At 47.7% G+C, this 20,394-nt stretch overlaps 2 protein-coding genes across 5 annotated transcripts in view; one reads left to right on the top strand and one right to left on the bottom strand.

Annotated features, from left to right (window-relative positions):
- The window catches only part of SLC22A23 (solute carrier family 22 member 23), a gene marked incomplete at its 3' end in the record, with an annotated part of 79,626 nt that extends 70,606 nt beyond the window's left edge, over window positions 1-9,020 (top strand). For all 4 annotated transcript variants that reach the window (XM_079533186.1, XM_079533183.1, XM_079533184.1 and 1 more), the window contains 4 exons: window positions 71-303; window positions 3,059-3,091; window positions 4,074-4,197; window positions 8,663-9,020. In XM_079533186.1, coding sequence (XP_079389312.1) covers window positions 71-303; window positions 3,059-3,091; window positions 4,074-4,197; window positions 8,663-9,020 — 748 coding nt within the window. The remainder of the gene's footprint in view (window positions 1-70; window positions 304-3,058; window positions 3,092-4,073; window positions 4,198-8,662) is intronic.
- A 5,229-nt stretch (window positions 9,021-14,249) lies between these two features.
- PSMG4 (proteasome assembly chaperone 4) lies at window positions 14,250-18,726 on the bottom strand (the record flags this gene model as incomplete). The annotated part of the gene is made up of 3 exons (XM_079533139.1): window positions 14,250-14,487; window positions 18,372-18,447; window positions 18,550-18,726. 3 exons carry the CDS (start codon window positions 18,724-18,726, stop codon window positions 14,366-14,368), a joined length of 375 nt encoding a protein of 124 aa, XP_079389265.1. The 3' UTR covers window positions 14,250-14,365.
- Window positions 18,727-20,394: the final 1,668 nt, after the last annotated feature.

The following is a 20,394-nucleotide window of genomic DNA, read 5'->3' as shown; positions in this document are numbered from 1 at the left end:
ACGTGAATATATTCCTGTGCTGAGTTACATTGCAGTACGTGGTCCTGATCTCTGGCTGTCCTTTCCCTAGGCTGACTGGCTACGGCATTCACCACTGTTTTGCAAAAAGCATGATGGGGCACGAAGCGAAGATGACGATTACCCAGAACTTCTATGCAGACTACTATACCATGGCTGGGATTGCGCTGGCATCCTGCCTGGCCATGTGCCCCGTGGTTGGGTTCCTGGGGAGGAGAGGAGGGCTCCTGCTCTTCATGATCCTTACAGCTCTGGCATCGCTTCTTCAGCTGGGCCTTCTGAACTGTGAGTTGGAGATGCGCTTCTCAGGACCGCGGGAGGCTGAGTGTGGCACGTAGGGGTAAAAAGGTCGCAGCAGTTGATGGTGGAAAGTCTGACGACCAAGTAGCTGTGTGGGAACATGGCTGATTTCTGTGCTGTGTGATCTGCTGACGGTGATAGCAGAAGTGTCACTTAGAGTATAGTGTATTTTGGCTCCCTTTTATCGGTTAAAGTAGAACATCATTAGGTGCTCATAGGAGTCTCCTTTTTGATGTTTCCTTGCACTGAACAGGTACAGAGATTTACACTCTGCCAGAGTTAACGGTTCACTCTCAAATGTTGGATGAAGGTTCTCCACGTTTTTGTTTTTTTTCATGGGAGGGGAGAATTGATTTTAGCATGTTCATAGAGTTGATGGAAAATGTTATGCAGTTTAGGTCGATTCCCCCCCACCTCCAATGATCTTTGGATAAGGGACCAGGGAATGTTTCCATTACTTTCTCAGATTTGATGTGCAGTACACCTGCTTAGCTTCAGCAGCTGAATTTATCTGAAGGATTCTCCAAACAGTTGTTGCCTTAGATTCATTAAGAAGAGGAATTGTGTTCTGGATGAGTCCCAGTGGTGAAGCTCATTGAGTGTTGGTGCTGCTTCTAGTTCTGTCACATAAGACAAGCAAACAAAAAAGCATTTATTTCAGTGAAATATGCTTTGGGAAAAGAGCTGAGTAAAGGCTTGGGATGGAAGGAACCTTCCCACTTGTGTTTGCTTTCTACATGGCCTCTAAAAGAAACAGAAGTTAAAGCAATAGGTGTATGTCTTCTGCCTAATCTGGCCATCTTGCTACTTCCAAGTAACGTGAGGGTAGCAGTGGAACACAGCTGAGGAGCCCTACTTCTGCTGTGGCACGTGTGCAAGATCTATGTGTATATGTAGGTATGATTTAGGAGGTGATGCAGCTTGTCAGAGCGATTGTTCCTTTCAAAAGCAAGAGTCTCTCCCCCTCCTCTGGCTGCTATTGGGAGACCGAGACGTGCCTCTGGACAAACTGGAATTGTGACAAACACAAGAACGCTGCTTGTGGCTGTTTTCCACTTCTAAGTTTAGAAATGACTTCAGAGCTTTAATGAGAGAGGGTTTTTGCATTGAGGATGGAAAGATTTTTACATTCCCGCATGTTGAGGGGGAGCCCTTGGCCAGCAAGTGTTGCCCATATTTATAGACTGTGTTTCCTGAAAGTGTTGACCAAGTCAACCTTTTGTGAACACACTATTTGTGGAAGTGGGAAGGGGGAACAGCGAATATCTTTCAGGACATTGAGGAGGCTCCAGTGTTGCTCTCCACTTAGTACAGATGTTCACATTTCCTTTGAGCTCACTTACTGTGCCCAAAAGCATCAGCTGAAAGGGGAGAAGCTCTATACCTTGTCTCATGTTCTGAAGTACTGTGACATGCAGATGCACAGTGTGTGTGTGTGTGTGTGTGTGTGTGTGTGTGTGTGTGTGTGTGTGTGTGTTCTCCCAAAACTCCAGGTTCTTGTGATGGTGTCCAGCAGGGTCTCTACGATACATTCATCTATTTATAAGGGCATCATATATTTGTGGAGGCTGCCAAGGTAATAAACGTAATTGCTTTGTAGAGAGAAGTTACACTGGAGCCATTAAAATCTGGTTTCAGTTTTTCAGCAACAACAAGGGCTGATTGTGGGGAACCTGTATTCCCTGTGGGGAATTCCTGTAAGAATTACTAGAACCTTTTCCATGATGGGTCTGTGTGGTTTTGTGGGCACAGCGGCCCAGAGAAGCTGTGGTGCCCCATCCCTGGAGGCTCAAGCCCAGGTTGGATGGGGCCCTGGCAGCCTGAGCTGGTGGGGGGCAGCCCTGCCCACAGCAGGGGTTTGGAGCTGAGTGGGCCCGTCCAACCCACACCATTCTATGACACCAAGTTGCTAAAATCTAAAAACAGCCACAGACCCTATGTGTTTTCTGCTGTGCTGACACATGGACTTCAGTAGATGCCCTGTTCCTGTAGACTGTCCCTTCTTTGCTTCCCCTATTTCTTTGTGAAAAGAGGAGTGAAAGGCAGCCTTGAGCTTTGGAGCAGCTTGTCTTTTCCTGCTCTAGACCATACCCCACTTCTTCCCCAAAACTGCTGGACAGCATTTGGAGAGAAGCAGTGACCCTACTAAATATTATATCTGTTACAGCTTTATGTTTTAGCTTAGCATAATTTGGGTGTAATTACCCAAATTCCCAAATGAAATGGGAATTGCAGAAGTGAGGAGAGGGAGTGTATCCATCAGCAGCAGGCATTGAGGCTCATCCTGCTTAGTCCTTGCTCCAGACCCTAGGTTGCCCCTTACATTGCTGCCAAGGGAGGAGGTCGCTCACCACACAGTGATGCTGACACTGAGAGCTTTGCTTTCCAAGCAGAGCCTGCATTGGCCATCTGCTTGGGGCTGCAGGATAGGGACAGTTTCTCTTCTCCTTCTTTGTTAACAAGAAAGAGGCCTTTGTGTTAGCTCAGCAGTAATTCTGGTTCTCTTCAAAATGCTTTGCCTCTGTTATTGTCACCATTTCATTAGCATTTATTTGGCTGTAGCTGGCACGTCGCATCAGGGGGCTGTGGGACAGGAGGAGTGCGTGGGGCTGAGGGAGGCATGCGGGGCTTGCCTTGTCTTTTTTACTCTGGATGAGTTGCATGAGTAACAACAGTACATTCTTGTTTTCTCTCCCTCTCCTATTTTTATCATATTGTAACTTCGTGATGTTGGATGCAGTGATTGGAAAATACAGTCAACTTCCAGACTCAGGTACGGTTTACATACATGTCTGCACTGTGCAGGAAGCAATGCTGAAGCAATGCTGAAGTCTGAGAAGGGGACTCAGACACTGTTTTTCAGCCTTAAGTAGTGTCAGGGCAGTGCAGCGATGGGCTCTAGGGGAAATTCTGCGTCTGACTGATCGGACCTGGCCTTGCCCAGCTTTTCCAAGGTCATTTCTGTCCAGCAGTGCCCACTGGGTCATTGCTACAAAAAGTGCCCAAGAGCCTCACAGAGCCCCGGTGTGCAAAGCACTGCGCTCACACCCCTGTCTGCCAGCAGGATTTGTCTTTTCCTGCAGACTTGGTGTGCATGGCAGAAAGGGCTTAGCCCTCAGCAGGCTGTGGGAATCATTCAGTACACTGCAGAAGTTGTGACCTAAGGACTTACATACTTTTTGCTCTCCCAAGAGCTGATATTTTCAGCAAGAACGTAAGTGGGTGGTCATCCATTGGATCCAACACAGTGAGGTCACGCTGAGTTGGAGCAGTCTGCAGACCCATCACTCGCAGGGCATTGGCAGGTGTAATGGAAGTGGGAGCACTTCTGTTTTCCTCCCCTGCTGTCCCATGAGCCTCTCCAGCACCCAGGGCTTTGAGCTGTAGGTGCTGCAACCTGATGAACACCGCCGGCATCTGCCTGTCTGTCAGATCTGGGAGGGCAGTGTCTGGTGCCTAAAAGGCTGCCCAAATAGGTGGGGCTTTTTTTGGTCTTCTGCTTTTTTGTGGTGGCTGAGCACAAATAATGTAGAGATCACTGCCTTTTTTGGCATGACATTACAATGTTTTTTCATCCGTGTTTATATCTTGGATGCTTGGGAAAGGATTTTATAAGTACCTGTTTTAAATTAGCTTTACAGAAATGACTCAAATCCTTATTTAGGGAGAATGAGTAACGTAGACCTGTTTTCTTGTTTTCCTACTTGGAGATTTGGCCTCATTCTCTCTTTTCATGCACATCCTTGTCTTGACAGGTATGAGTGACAGTGTCAAAGACAAGTTCTCCACCGCATTTTCCATTGTGGGGATGTTTTCTTCGCATGCCGTTGGAAGTCTCAGCGTATTCTTCTGTGCCGAAATCACACCCACAGTAATAAGGTGAGACGCCAGGGCCCTCACCTTAATGGGCAGGGAAGAAATTAAACTCATTTTCTTGATAACTGGCTGTGTAAGTTAACGTATAGTACGGGCTGGGGGGGGAATCTCCCATGACTGGAGACCACACAGTAATTTCTGAGCCGCTTTTTAATTGCTGCAGTCTGTCTGTCTAAGTAAATGCCTGTCTGAGGACAGAGTGGCTTTGTTTCAGATGGCTCCACCTCATACCCCATCGTGGTGAATTTCAGCAGGCTAGTCATCACATGAACTGCATTTGTTCACAGCACAGTATGGTCTAAATTACTTAGCTGAAGCAGATTCTGTAGTTTCGCACCATTTTGTTACTCTGCTTACCCTGCTGGATTTGTGCAAGTGGTAACTGTGTGAGCCCACAGCTGGGTGTAAGATAGATTTACACAGGTGTGCAGAGAAGGACAGCTGCAATCAGTTCCCTGCTTCCATAGGGTGAGTTAATCCTGCTATAGGAGTGGTTCAGTGGAGAGGAGATGCTGCAGTATGCAGTGTTCAGTGCTGCAGGAGTACACAGGTGCTCTGAGGATCTGCAGCCTCGCCTACAGTACCACTCTGTTTTGCCCTTATTGCAGAATCATACTCTACTTCTTTGCCATTTTTCTCTTTGCCCAGAGGTCTACCTTAGCCAAGGCTCAGTGTTTCTCTGAAGGAGAGTGCTGTCATGCTGGGCGGTAGTAGAACTCAGGCAGATGATCTCTGGAGGGCCTTCTGTCAGTTGTTTGTATTGCGTGGCTCATGTACCATTTTATTTATTCAGCGTTATCTTTCCCGGCACAAAGTTTGCGCTTGTGTGTTCTGGGTAATGCTTTCAGCAGTGCCACGGCGATTCAGGAGGCCGCTCTGATTCCCATTGAATTTCGTAGGAATGTAGGTCATACGAGTGGGAGGGAGAGGGAAGCGGGGAGGAGGAGGTTCTGAGCTTCCCTCTTCCCCTCCAATTACTCATTTTTCAATAACTTTGTAAAAGCATTATAACAGAACTGTCAGATTTACCGGTCCCTTCAGTCCACAGCCTGCTCTTCTAAGCTCTGTGACTTTGTGAACGTATTTTACAGATAATATTATTCCCACAGGGAAGGGCAGTGTGAGAGGAGATTGCACAGCGGCCCAAAACACTAGCAGCTATATATTTACGTGCCTGTCAATTGTTTGACCTCTTTATGCCTCTTTAATTTCTCCTCATCTCTGTTTGAAAGGCATGCAGATAAGGAATTGGCCGAGTCCTCTAGAATGGAATCTGCCAAGTGGGATCAGATATGCAGTGTGAACCTAGCAACCTTTTCCTTAAATTGCTCATGTTGTAACAGAGAGGGGGACAAATTCCGGTCTGGGAACCAAAGTTCTGCTTCCCCTGGCTCTGCTGGGTGACACCAGGCAAGTGACAATAGCTGGATGTGCCTCAGGGTCCCTGTTTATAAATAGGGATGATGATACTCTGCAGCTCTTTGCAGTCCTACCATTGCAAACCTGTTGCTGACATCTGGTTGGGGCTGTAATTATGCTGTGGCTCTCAGGGCAGTCTGTAAACATGTCTTGGGTGGAAGTAGAGTTAAGCCATGTCTTGCACTGTGGTGGGTTCTGGCCTCATTGCCTCTTTTCCAGAATACCACTGGTATTCTGATGTCCCTTAGTGTTTCAGAGCATCATACTGTGCGTTTTATTGAATCTTGAGGAGCCTTATGGAAAAGAGAAGTAGTGAGAGACTGGGGCTGTCTCTGAGGTTTCTCTGGTCAAAGGGTTTATTTATAACAGGGACTTCCAGCTACTGATTCTGAGCATCAGATAACACTGGTAGTCCATCTCCAGTAATCCTGATGAGATTACCACCATGGATTTCACAGCTCCTCAGCATGAATGGGCTGAGGAAAGTGTGGTGTCATCCCCCTGTCCTCTGTGTTGCTGACGAGTGGAGAAGAGGCCTGGACCAGGAGTTCTCTTGGTGTCCTGCTTTTGCCTCCACCCCAGGCACAGAAATGAAGCATGGGCAGTGATGGCTGTGTTAGGAGCTTTATCCAGCAACAGATGTCTAAAGCTGAGTTTCCAGCAGGGTATGGTGCTGTTTACTGGGATCTGGACCCCAGGCTGGTCTTTTCAAAGGTGTCTAAACTCCAGCCTGAAGCTGAGCCTCCAGTAGGCTGTTCATGTAAGAAGAAGGCTGGGAAAAGCTACAGGAGTGTTCAGGGGCTGACTTTAGAAGCAGCTGAGCAAACAGGATAAAGTCCTAATAAGCAGTTGGTTCTGAGGACAGATGGCCCACTCAAAATAGGATGATGGTGCTCTGTGCAAAGCTGAGAAGGGTGAGTCCTTCTACTTAGGCTCAGCCGGGCTCTGGCCAAGAGCACAGGGAAGGATGTTGTGCTGCATTCCGATGGATGCTGCCTGCACAGGGCAGCCGTTTGGTACACAGGCCCTGTCAGGACAGAGCAGGGCTGCCAGGCCACCTGCTAACTGCTGTGCAGCAGCATGAGCTCTGTCTGCTCCCTAGTGGTGGCACTGCTTCCCTGTTTTCAGAGCATGATGCTTTCTTTTTTTTTTTCCTTCCCATTTTCATATTTGCAATACAGTCAGACATGAAAAAACCAAGCACTCGCCAACATCTATTTTCAGTCGTTCTCCTGCCAGTTTCTGAGGGCAGGATAAAGTAATGCTTGTTCTAATTACTGCCGTGATGTGGAAAAACTGTATTTTTTTCCCCTTCCAAATGTGAAGCTGCTTGCCTTGTAGTGACAGAGCTGCCTTTGTTGCCTTTTCCCGCTTCCTTTTAGCCTCTCCGATGTCCTTCTGCAGCTGCTTTGAAGGATCACCTCAGGTCCCCTTGCTCACTGAGATGCAGTGTAGCTGTAGCAAGTGCTGATGTGAGCGAGCCAACTTGGAGAGCAGCTCACCATGTGTTCAGGAGGGAAGTTGTGCAGAGCACCCATGTGAGCCTGTTAATGAAGCTGCAGGAAGGCTGCTTGCACAAGGGGCGCATTCAGCGAGGTTTCTAAATTGCCATTGGAAAGCTGGCAAGGTTTTAATTAGGGCTTTTGCAGTATTTGGGGAAAATTCACTCTTGTCTATGAAAAGAGCTTCACCAAGTCTGGAGAAATAGAAGGTACATACAGGAATTTTTGTCCTAAGGAGCGTTTTTTTGAAACCCGCACATCTCTGCCACTGGGCCTGACCTCCCTGTGCAGGAGAGGGAGCCTTGGGAAGGGCATGCTGCAGCTCTGTGGGATGCAGCTAAGGGGACAGCCTTGAGTGACAGCCCAGAGGTCTCGGTGTTCCTGACACAGAAGCAGGTCTGCACGTGTCTGCGGTGTCATCAGGCGGGATGGGGCAGCTCTGACCACGTGGCTGGGTGTGCACAGGGCTTGGAGAGGCTTCAGGGAAGGTAAGGTGTTGCTAGAGGGGCTGCTTGCATAACCCAGAGCCGAAATGGCACGGAATGCAGCCAGTGCAAACATTTCCATTCTTGTGATGGGGTGACGGAAGAGGCTGGTTTCACACTTCAGGGTTCTTTTTGAGCTTTAACGCCTTTTCACTCTTTTTTGGTGCTTGCGTGCATGAGCTAGTACTCTGGTACATTGCTTTAATAAATAAGCATTTGTGCCATAAAGAATATTCTGTGAAGTTCCATATTTATAATTTAAGCATTTAGCTGTATTCACCTTTTTGTCACTCCTTGATGCACAGCACTTGAGTACACAAGGAAAGCAAGAGTGAGGTGAGGCACCTGCCTCATGGCGAGTCAGGAAGAGGTCTCAGAAATGAATCCCTGGACTCTTGACTTATTCTCCTATTTCAACCACTTGCTGTGTTATCTTTTTTTTCCTGAAAATGATTCATGTTGGTACAACACCAGTGCACGTAGAGGTTCCAGCCCCAACACATTTTATAGGAAAACTATTTCAGCACTCAGTGCTTGGTACAACAGAGTGAGGCAATGGTCTGTGAAGCCTCATCTCCTGCCTCCGCTGGCCATTGCTGCCAGATACTTTGGGGACAGCCAAAACAGGCTTCTGTGCCTACCACTTCTTGTGTGTTTTGTCTAAGCAGGATGCTAAGCAAAATCTGGTTTGTCCTTATTAAATACGAGAGCACTTGGAATGTTTTAGAGGGCTGGCCACATACTCGCACAATACAGCTGCTCTTCTGCTTATGTAGGTGCAGTTATGTGGGTGTGAAAAGATGCTTGGGTAAGTATAATTATTCCCCCCCCTCATAGCAGCAGATAGGCAGTAATTATCTACAACAGCAAAGCAACACAGCTTTATTTTATTTTATTTTTGCACAGCACAAAAGCTGTGAGCAAACAGCCCTGCCTCAGAGATTTCAGAGTCCGTGTGCCCAAGTTGCTTGCCCAGTAAGACAGCCTGGGGCGAAGGGTCGTTGAAGTGCTTTTCCAGCACAGACGTGTGGGGCTGTGCTCTCACCTCTGCTGTGTTCACAGGGGCGGAGGGCTGGGGCTGGTCCTGGCCAGTGCGGGTTTTGGCCGCCTGACCGCCCCCATCATGGAGCTGCACAACCAGAAAGGCTACTTCCTGCACCACGTCATCTTTGCCTGCTGTACGCTCATCTGCATCATCTGCATCCTGCTGCTGCCGGAGAGCAAGAATCAGAACCTGCCCGAGAACATCCCGGACGGGGAGCACTACACCAGGCAGCCCCTCCTGCCTCACAAGAAGGGCGAGCAGCCCCTGCTCCTGACAAACTCTGAACTCAAGGACTACTCGGGCCTTCATGACTCAGCAACTGTGAGCGATGGCATCTCTGAGAACACCACTGCCAACGGGATGAAGTCTATGTAACTGGGTGGATTTTCTCCTTTTTTTTTGTTTGTTTGTTTCTTTGGTGTTTGTTTTGTCTTGTTTTTTTTTTTCCCCCCTTCTCCCCTTCCTTTTGTATTTTATTTGATGCTGTTGTGCAGGAGGAACAGCACTTTGGGCAAAGGTGTTTTGCACAGGTTTTACAAACCAGTGATGGAGCAGATGCAGACTTGGGGGAATTCAACTCTGTTGCTGAAGCAACTTGTAGGAATCAACTGTTGTGCAGATCGCTCTTGAAAAAATTATGGGGGAAAATACTCATCTGAGAAAAGACCTGGCTGGAGGTAGCCCTTCAGAACTCTTTTTTCCTGCCATTAAAATATGTATATTTATTTTGATTTATTCTCAAGAAGCACTTTATTTCCTTTTCCTTTCATAGATCACAAAAATGAAGCCATCTTATTATAAGAGGTGCAGCCATTCCAAGAAAGAAACCATGGGGGGGAGGTTGTTTTTTGTTCTGTTTTTGTGTTCCTTTAAAGGAAGGAGGTATCACTGCAAAGTTAAATCGACTGAAACTTTGACTTGTGCAACATTCTTCTGCCTGTGTAGAAAGGCAAAGTGCCCAGGTTGCCTGCTGTGTTTGTATACACCAAAAAAAAAAAAAAAAAAAAAGAAGAAACAAAGCAAAACCTGTTGTGACTCAAATTCTGACTGCATTTTAGGCAGCTTGTAGGGTTTTTTTTATAGCCCATGTGCATTTAAAAGTTACTTTCTAAATTAGTACGGGTTGTTGTTTTTTTTTTTTTTCCACCAAATGCATTGAAGAAAATCCTACCCAAACAGGCTGATTTTTCAGTAAGAATCAGCTTTACACATTTTAAGTCTGTTAGCCTATTTTAGACTGTTCCTGCTGGTGTTTAACACTAATGTGGACGTAAATGATTTGACCAATGATGCAAAAATTAGTTTTGCCAAGAATGGCTTTAATTACTGGGAGGTCCTGAATCTACAACTGACTGCTCCAGAAGAGCACAGACCAGCAGTAACAAAAAGCAAGGAGCGTTGGCTACACTCTGTACTTTTATTTCCCAAGGCAGTGTGGCTGCGATTGCTGCTCCTAGGAAATGAGCGTTCTGGCATTGCCCTGCCTGTGTTTAGAACCAGAGGTTTTGTTACCAATTTAAGGGACAGAGTGTTTAAGTGACTATCAAAAAGGAAAGAATGGATAGCCTGTGAATGATTTAATGTCTGTTGGCCGTCTTGGGAGTTTTCGAAATGTTTAGTGGTTCTGATCCATGAATACATGGTGAGCCCACCTGTACTTCCCCCCTTTCCCAACTGCTTTTGTAGGATTTTCTTCCAGGAAAAAAAGGGAAAAAAAAAAAAAAAAAAGAAAAAAAAGAATTGGGTCAATCCCACTCTGCTACACTAAAGAAAGTGAACATCTGAATTGTCACGTACTGTATGGATAGCACGTCCATCACGGCCACTTGACATCCTTCCTCTGGACTCCAAACCAACTCCTTGCATTGGCCATCGGCTTTTGATTCTCGCTGTGTGATGACTGTGAGGATCCAGTTCAATGCAAGGACACTGTGAACAAACAGCTTTCTTGCATTGTCATTAACCTCTCTCCTCTCCCTCCCTCTTTTCCACTCAGGCCATCCATTTGTGATTACGCAGTAGTGCAGACGTTTGAACAAACAGAGCAGCAGGATGTTGATGTTGTATTGCGTGTCCATATGATTGCCACTTTGTTTGATGTACATCTTGCGTTTGCAAGCACGGAAAGCACTTGTTTGCGCTTTCCTCCTCTACCTGCCCTCCCCCTTCCTCCTTTGCTGTATATATATTGTCTACTAACTACTGAACCTAACAACTTCCATCCCCCACTAGGCTGCTGATGTCCTCTTCCAGTCCCCAGTAAATCAGAGAGGTGCTGCCACAGCAGGCACTGAGGTGCACAGCACAGCTCAGATGACTGCCGAGCAGGAGGACAGGTAGACCTGCAGAAGCAACAGAGTTTGTCGTGTTCAGAATAGCAATGTTGTCCTAAAGCTACTAATTTTTGTACAGAGGATGTGGACATTTGGGTTCTTCCTGAGCCTGGTACAAAACACTGGACCAGTTGATGCTGATTTTGCCCAAAATTACACTACTGTTTTTTTCATCTTTGCTAGACTTGCTGTGACGGCAAGAGCCTGATCTTCCTTACACCAAAGTTTTATTGCCCAGCTTGAGAGTGGCCGTTTCCCTCTTTCTGTTCTGTGCTGACTTCCACGATCTGTGCTCACCTAAGGAAAACCCAAGGCCTTTCAAGTCCGCACAGTATCCACGTGCCAAATTTGTGCAATACCTCTCACCTTCAGCATAAGAATTCTGTGGCAAGCCACACGCACTGGGGGGAAGAAGTGGGTTCACAAGGGAAATTGAGGAGGCAGAACAAGTTTGAAGGGAATAGCAAAGGTCTCTGTGTGTGCACTCAAGCTGCGGTACGGCTCTTGGAGCCCCTTCCCACAGCTGGCTGCTTCCAGCACCGTCAGCGGTCCCGGTGTGCTCACTGCTGGTGTCCACAGCGCTTTATCGTTTCCTATCGTGGTGTTTGCTCTCTGAGGACAGGCAGGCCCAGGGAAGAGAATGCTCGTTTAAACATATCAACGTTTATGTAATGAACACAAAGTGACAGGAATATTTGGCGCTTTTTGTTGTTGTTAATTCTTTAAAAAGTGATGTGAATTACTGCAGGCTTTTTTTGTTTGCCTGTAAGCAGATACTCGGTACTGATCTAAAACGTGGGGAGTCCCAGCTTCTCAGGCCAGTTTGGCCCTCCGCCTCCGTCACGATAATAGAACACAAGATCGGTAGCTCATTTTGCACCTTCTCCTGAAAGGATGAACAGTTCTGTGTGCTTTCTTCTGTTTTCGTTTCCTTCTCCCCACACTCGTGTAGCTGGAAAGCTTTTCTTAAGCTTCTCTGGTGTGGGAGAGCTCGGCGGAGCAGTGGCGTGCCACAGGCAGACACTCAGTGCCTCATCGCTCAGCTGTGGGCTCCTCCTCCTGCTCCTCTGCAGCCACGGCCAGGAGCTGCTCTTCTGCAATGGCCGTTTCTGGCAACCACAGTGCAGGAAGTGCTCCGAGTTGTCCTGTCCTGTCCTGTCCACGTCAGCCCTTTTCTGCGAGCCTTTGGTAACCCCTAAGCCCATCCATGGATTTTTTTTCTTCTGGCTTACCATTCAAGGGCTTTCTTCCTTCTTTCCCGTTTTAAAGAAAAACATGAAAGTGGCATTATGCTTCATCTTTGTTGTCTTCCCTTTTAAGGTTTCCGTAATGCTTGTGCCTGACACACTACAGACAGATACAGACAGCGTGGAGAAAGCTGTCATCTGTTTGGAGGTGTTTTCTGGCACCTGTGAGCGGGTTCTGTCTGATTTACCTTGCAATTTCGGTGAGCACGCTTGTTGTATGGTTGTTGGTTTTGTTTTGTTTTGCTTTAATGGAAGTATTTTGCTTAACTGTTGCCACTTCCTGGAGCCAAACACTAAAGGTCACCAAATTGGAAGCAGAAGTGCCATTAAATGAACTCTGTGAATGTCAAGTCAAGTTGCGCCTGTAGCTGGCACATAAGACAACACTATTAAGTGTGGGATCATCTCCCCCACTGTAACTTTTTTTAAGAAAAATGACAAACCTCATTTTAAATGTATTGTGTAAAATGTTTTGGGAAAGGAGTAACAGTGTGTCATGTGTGTGGGTGAGACTTCCCTCCCCATTGCGGTTTCTGATGAAATTTTAAAGAATCGTGTTACTGTATGTTTTGATCATGAATAGTCTGGTGGTGCTTCCTCATAGCACAAGCTTAAATCGAGTACTGAAAACAGTCTTACAAGCTAAGTGTCTGCATGATGTTACATCCGTTGTACCTACTGAGAAACTTTGTATGTAAATGTACAGAATAAAAAGATGTTGTCCCATCGGTTTGCCTTCCGTGGTCTGTCTCCCTCACCGTGACTTTTGATCCTCCACAAACAGAATGAACCGATTTTAATTCAGGCTAATTAAATCCACACATTGATTTGCAACTAATTATCCTTTGCATTCAGTCACTGAAGAACAGCTGACTGCTTCCTGGGCTGTATAAATTAAAATCGCTTCCAACAGCTGCTTTTGCTGCCGTGATCCTGAACTGCAGCCAAGCATTGGTGGCTGTGCCTACCAGGTAAGAATGGGCCCAGTGCTCCCACATGAACATGCAGTGCTGATAGCAGGTCTGCAGCCGTGGACGTTCCAGCTCCTTCAGACAACTGAAGACTGGCTGTAATCCAACAGCACTCACCAATCTTTGGTAAACCTGGAGTTTTCAATTGCATCAGAAGTTTGAGTCAGGGCTCAGCTTGCAATAAAAAAGAAAAATACTCCATTTGCTCATCAGGTTGCTGTGCTCAGTGTTCCTAAAATCGCTGTGAAGAGTAGGTACTGCTCAACAGCACAGCGTGTATTGACAGCTACAGTCATTACACCAGTGGCTCTGTGGTGTGTTTTGGGGTTTGGGGTTTTTTTCACACAGTTAATTTTAATCTGCCCCTTTTGTTGAACAAAATAGCAGGGGGATTTGCGTTTGAAAGGATATCCTAGCAAGAAGCAAGTCTAGAGCCGTAGCAACAGAATGCCTAGCAGTGGTGGGGGTATTGACTGCTCTGATTTTTCCAATGAGTATGTTCAATTTGTACACATGATGTTCTCCTAGCAGCTGGCAGACTTACCCACTGCTCCAGAAGTCAAGCTGTGCTTTTTCCCTCTACGTCGCTGTCAGGGCTTACAGAAAACCCTTTGTGAAAGCCTCCCAGTGTCCAGAAGATGGAAGGAAATTCAGTGTTTAGTGCTAGTATAGCAGCAACTAAGATGACAGAGCAAGGTAATGTTTGTTGTATTTTACAGCTGTTGAATATAAAAAACAAGTGGTTTCATTCTAATAGTCCCCATTTCAGCTACTACCATCATTTTCCCCTGAAGCAAGAGACAGTGCTCTCTGGTACCCTCACAGGTGTTCATACAAACAACTAAAAGCTGCTCTGCCACGTTCAAGTTGCTTCAACTTGGCACTGCTTTCCCAGCAGAGGAAGCAGGCCAGACATTGTACGCGCTTCTGGAGCGATGTCCTTACAGGGCAGCACCTTTCTACTCGACCAACCTGTCCCCAGCTTGGCAGGGTAGCAAATCTGAGGTAAAAAAATTCCAGGTCCAACTGTATTTAGGTCAGTTACATTTAATAACAAATGCAAATTCAACCAATGCAATACAAAACAAGCACACCGCTTAATGGCAGTGTGAAAACTGCACTCAGTTCTTCTGAAACAAAACTTCCAGTTATTTTACAATGATGCAAAGTCAAAACTTCTCAGGAAAAGCCATCATTTCCTCCTTGATCCTGTTTTCTATGAGTAAGGTGAAACTGCTGTCTGTGTTTGGCAGATTGTAGCTGACAAATACCTGTTTTTTGGTCTTCTTGGCTAAAACACAGAACAAAATATTCAGGCATAGTTTACTCCGTTACAAAAGCCATGGAGATACTCAAGCATTCATTCTAAAAAACGATCATGAAGAGGCCCACCAGACTGTTCTCTACTTCCCGCATGCCAAGGCCCAGCTGTAAAGCACCCAGCACATGGGCAAAGCTCTGCACATTGCTAGAGCGGGCAATGTAATCCCACCTGGTGACTGTGAATGAGTTTTTGGAGTGATGAAAAAGCCACCAGTTGCTGCAAAACCTCCACATGCTTTCTGTGCATTTTGGACACTTCTTAAATATAGGGTAGTGGAAGGGAAACAACGGACCAAGCTCGAACTGCATCACTGGCACTTGGTTCATGAAAAACACAGAGGGAGAGTCAACAAGAAACTTGTCAGACCACAATTAGCAAAGTTCTTTTTTTTTCATTATCAACATCCCAAAAAGGCTCCCAAAGCTGTGCATTGTGTTTGTCAAAGCCTGCTGTCAGTGGCTGTGTTTCCTCTACATTCCATGAACATCAGAATTTCTGGGCTACTGCACTGGTAACTACCTGGAGAGAGGTGCTATAAAATTAAGAGCTGTCATCCATCACAGAACTAATTAACAGTGACAAAACCAATGCCCACTGGGGCAGGAAAACTTAATTATCAGAGTAGAACAGATAATACAAAGAAGCGTTTTATAAATAAAATGGAATTCTACTTAGATATTACCTTTGTGATATCGCTGTTTTGTAACTCCCTTAATAGATGGCTAAAGCTCAACTATTGAAGCACCATAGGGAAAAACAGACACTGGGTTTAAAATAGTTGCATGAAATAAAAGACAAAAGTGGTATTTAGGTCACACCACATTCATGACAGGAGTAAGCTGGGAGCTGCCTGTCCCAGGGAGAAATCAAGAGTGTTCCACTCAGTATTCAAAAACATCATCTGAAATCTAAAAACTGAAAATAAGGACACCAGAAAGTGTAATATCTCAGTCCTTCTTCAGTTGGAAAGTTAATTTCAGAAAACCAATATATGTTTATAATCATATTTTAACACACACACACACATATATATATAATGTAGCTTAACTACTCCTTTGAGCCATTTTCTTTCTGCAAATCTGTTTATTGCCATTTTCCATTCTACCAGCTCACCCGCTTAGCATGGAGAGGCTACACATACACAAAGATTTCTCTAGAAGGGGGCTCCTCCAGCTCACAGGGAACAATCTTCTAGGATACAGGTTTCTCAACAGGTTAGATGCATCTCGTGTTAGAGAGTGGAGGCAGGGCATGGAGGTAGGCTGTGGGAAGCAGTCTGTGCACCCAGCACAGATAGAAATAGGTATGTAGGAATGGGAATGCTGCAAATGTTCTCTCATCAGTGGAGGGAAAAAAATAAGGGAAAAGACAGAGCCAGAACACGAAATGCAGCTGTTTGGGCTAGGAAGTCGATCAGACGTAAACAGTGGGAGGATGTGCACACACTGACTATGGCAACACCAAAACTCCTGCCCCAGAACAGGGAACCTGGCACTGCAGGAACAAAGCACAGGGGATGGAACACAACTGGGAAGCAGAAGAAATAATACTATTTGCCTCCAGATGGCATCGTGCGCTACTTAAACGAGTGCCTGCCAACAGTAGAATGGAAATGGCACATAAACGTGGTGACAGCACAGAGAAAAAGAAGTTACTGCCTGCCTGAAGTGTTCCGAGGTGACACGATGGGTAAGAAGGCTGCCTCAGCTACGGGGCAGGCTGGGATCAAACAGCCATCTCTGTTATTGCAGAAGCTGCGGGAGTACAGAGGATTTATTGCCCTGGAGGAAAGCTCAATGCCAGCCAAAGCGATGCTTGGCATTTCTGCTCAGGGCAGAGCTCACATCTCCTTGCCGCACAGCCCGTGGAACAAAGAAGACACAGAGAGGCTTGACAATAATTTTACACTGATTTCAGTGTAAAACAGCTTTGGACTGAGTGTCCACAAGCACACTTGGCCCACGTTACATTGCTGGGCTGACAAAAGTAAGCCTAGAAACCAAGGGTGTAAAATTTCAAAAAGATTCAATTCTCTTTGCAAAGCCCCATTAGCCATTCTGATCAGCAAGCACGTGATTAGTCAAAGCCAGAAGTGTGTCACTGACTTTCTCTTTCCAACCCAAAGTGAAAAAGGTCGCCAGGTCTTCCTCAGTAGGGTGTTCCTTGGGCTGGAAACTACAAGTGAGAAGACAATTTATTAAGAACATAGGTGAGGGCTACCAGGGGGGAAAACTGCAGCTGTGAGCTGAGCCAGACAGGAACACTGACCAAAAGACCAGCTGGGCATGGGAAGCTTAAAATAAAATAATGACAGGTACTGCAGGCACACAAAGAGAAGGAAGGGATGAAGGTGTGTTATGCTGTGAGGATCAAGAATAACTGATATCCCGGCAGCAAGCTCTTGGTAACAAAGATAAGGACAATGCACTAACTACACATTAAGAAATCATGTTATACAGCACCCCATAGAGTTACTAGTGATGGTGGAGATGCCTAAACCTGGTAAGAGAAAGAGTTGCCATCAGGGGAGGCTACAGCAGTAACTGGTAAAAGACAAGTTATAATGATGAGGGAATGACACCAGTGATGGTTGTCCAAGACTAGCCCTGTCGAACAACCCTTTTTTATATAGGTGTTGGGCCACAGAGAAGTAGGGGCAGGCTCATGGAACTGCCTGGTGCTACAAACTCTTGACACAGTGCCCATGATCAAGATCCAGCTTGTGAGGAAGAATTACACAATTTTTTTCAACTGAAATGACAGAAGCAAGTAGAAAGCAAGCAGTGCATCATCCTGCATCTAACACCCAGTATGAAGCACATCAGCAGTTTGCCCACTGGAGCTGTACCAGTCACTGGCCAGCGAGCTCCAATAACCTGCACAAGGCTGCTGTTGAAGCTAAGCAGGTGCTAGGTGAATTGACAGGATGTGCTGTTACAGGAGGCATGCTAGGGGATGGAGGCATGCATTTGGGTTACTGCACACATTGGCGTTGTGCTGTGGGTACACCAGGATGCTCTAACAGAGGCTGGAGACCTTAAGGACACGGTTTAGTGGTCATGGTAGCGACGGGTTGAAGGTTGGACTTGATGATCTTAGAGGTTTTTTCCAACCTCAATGATTCTATGGTTACATGAAGGGGACAACCCCGGAGGTGTGCCTAATGTGGTGCAGGGGCAGAGCAAGCACTGGCACCTGTGAGACAGCTTGGGGCTCACCAGGGCAGATTGTGGGCGCTAACCAGTGAGAAATGAGACAGGGTTTGGTGCAATCACCTTCAGCACTGGGTGCAGTTTGGCCACTACAATACAGTGAGAACATAAAGCTATAAGAGAGTATCCAAAGAAGGGCTATGGAAACAGGAGTGGTCTGCAGGGCAAGGGGTACGAAGGGTGACTGAGGTCCCTGGGTTTGTTCAGCCCAGAGCAGAGGAGCTGAGGGAAGGCCTGATGGTGGCTGCAGCTCCTCACGGGGAGCGGAGGGGCAGCGCTGAGCTCTGCTCTGTGTGACAGCGACAGGGCCCGAGGGAACGGCATGGAGCTGCGTCAGGGGAGGGCAGCTGGGGTCAGGAAAAGGGTCTGCACCAGAGGGCGGTGGGCACGGAACGGGCTGCACAGGGCAGTGGGCACGGCCCCGAGTGCCGGAGTTTAAGAAGTGTTCGGAGCAGGACTCGATGGCTCCTGTGGGCATCTTCCAACTCGGGATGTCCTGTCTCTCCGCGGTGCTACGGCCGCCCCCCCGAAGCACTGCTTCCCGGCAGGAAGGCGGCCCGCCCCGCCCCACCTGAGGCGCCCCCACAGCCCCCAACCCCACCCCAGGGCTACAGCTCTGTCCCGCAGCCCCGCACGTACCCAGGCGCTGGGCCAGGCAGGCGGAGGCGGTGTCGGAGGGGTCCCCAAGCAGCGAGGTGGACACGGGCACGCTGTCCTGCGGGCAAAGCACAGCGTGGGTTGAGCCGCGGATCGGCACCAGGCGAGGCGGGGGACACAGACACACACAACATCGATACACACTCGCTCGCTCACTCACCCGGGGGCTGCACATAGCCACGGCCAGGCTGGACAGGGCGGGCGCGGCGCCCACCCAGAGGAAGAGCGAGTCCTGCAGCCGCATGGCGTGGAAGTGCACCCGCTGCTCGCCCAATTGCCCGCTGAAATCGTGCAGATCGATGCAGCCCGGCGCTGCACCGCTGCCTGCGGCCTCCATTTATTCGGCCAGGCCGCGGCGGGACCGGGGGGCGGCACCGCGCGGAGCTCCGCCCAGGCAGCGGCGGGACGGGGCGGGGCGGCCGCCAAAATGGTGGCTTCAAAATGGCGGTTGCGGAGGGTGGGTTTGGCGTCCTCGTTCCTGAAGCGGCACCCGCCAGGCTCGGCGGGTCCGCCTCACTAGAGGTAATGAGGCAGGCGAGTGGCGGAGCTGCGCTGGGAGGGGCTGAGTGCTGTTTGCGGGCTGCTGGTGGGCTCTGAGCTCTTCTCTTTGTGTCGCGCTCATCTTTGTGCTTCTGGCAGCCACAGGTTTGCTCTGCGTTCAGAAAAGAAGAAAAAAGAAAAGAAAAAGAAAAAAGCGGGCGCTGTGTAGCGTTTCTCTCAGGAGCTGCACGGGTGGTGGTGGTGGTGGTGAGGTGCCGGTGACAGCACCTGCGGGTGGGGGAGGTTTGCCAGTGGGGAAAAGAGCCGTGTGGGGCACAGTTAGGTTGGGCTGCGTTGGGCCTCTGCTGATCCTTGCTTTCCATCAGCGTAAGGGAAGTGAGGGTGGAAGGCAGGTGTGCTGGCATTCTTTGCATTGCACCCTTGCAGATATTTATTCACATAGGTAAATCTTTTTCTGGGTGCCCTGAGCCAGTTTCTCTGCTACATTAGGCCAGAGCCAGCTCTGTGCGGTCCTAGTGGAGGCTCTGATCTAGTGGAGCTTCCGCCCGGCGTGCCTCTCCTGCTGGGTAGGAATTGAGGCAGCAGTCCTCTTGTTTCTCCCTTGGTGTTACAACCCCAAGTGTAGGTCTCTTCTGTTGCTCACAAGGCTGCCTCCAGGCTTGTTCCTCCCTCAGCACGTTCTGTTCTCCTCCTCAGAGTCATCTCAAAGGTAAAGAGCACTGGTAGCTTTCCCTGGGATCCTGAGACCTCCAGAACCCTTTAAAGCAAGTCCTTAAAGGGTTTAGAGTGCCCTTAGTGGGCCCTTCTGCATGTATTTCACAAAAGACCTTATATATGTAGAACTGCATACAACTGTTGCCTGTAGAACACATTGGGTCTGTGTTCAAGCTCAGAAAAGTATTCACCTGGCAAGTAAATGGAGAGTGAGCATGCTGGTTTGCCACAAAGTTGTGAAGGGTGAGTGGAAATGTGCAGAACCAGACCATCAAGTGTGAAACGTTCTAATTACAGCTCTGCGAGGCTGTCAGAGCCCCTGCAAAACCAGAGGAGAGCATGATCCAGCAGCACAGGAAACCTCTTGCATTTCTTTTAACATGCTGATCTCTGTTTTGTAGCTGTGAAAGCTGAGCCGATTGTCATCCATCTGTTCTGTCAGGTACAAGGCCAGGATGAACATCAACTGCAGTGAGGCATCTGATAGAAAATCAATGATAAAGCAAGGATACTGTAGCAAAAAGCACTGCATATGTATACAGGGATGTATTTATGTTGCTGATGTGATGAGGTCCTAGCCCCAGGAGTGTGGTTTAAAGGCATGCACTTCTATTCTTCCTGTTCTTCTCCAGAAGTAATGTTGCCCATGGGAGCGACTGAATCCTACACGCTGAATCTGCAGCCCACCTTTTCTCTCTAAACCATGAGTAAATCTCCTTCCTGATAACTTAAGGGCTAACGGATATAAAGCACACGATTATGAACTGGGATGTTGCTAAAAGAAGCAAAT

The sequence above is a fragment of the Tetrao urogallus genome, assembly GCF_951394365.1.
Source record: "Tetrao urogallus genome assembly, chromosome: 3".
NCBI lineage: Eukaryota > Metazoa > Chordata > Aves > Galliformes > Phasianidae > Tetrao > Tetrao urogallus.
This window is presented reverse-complemented; position numbering and strand designations above follow the sequence as displayed.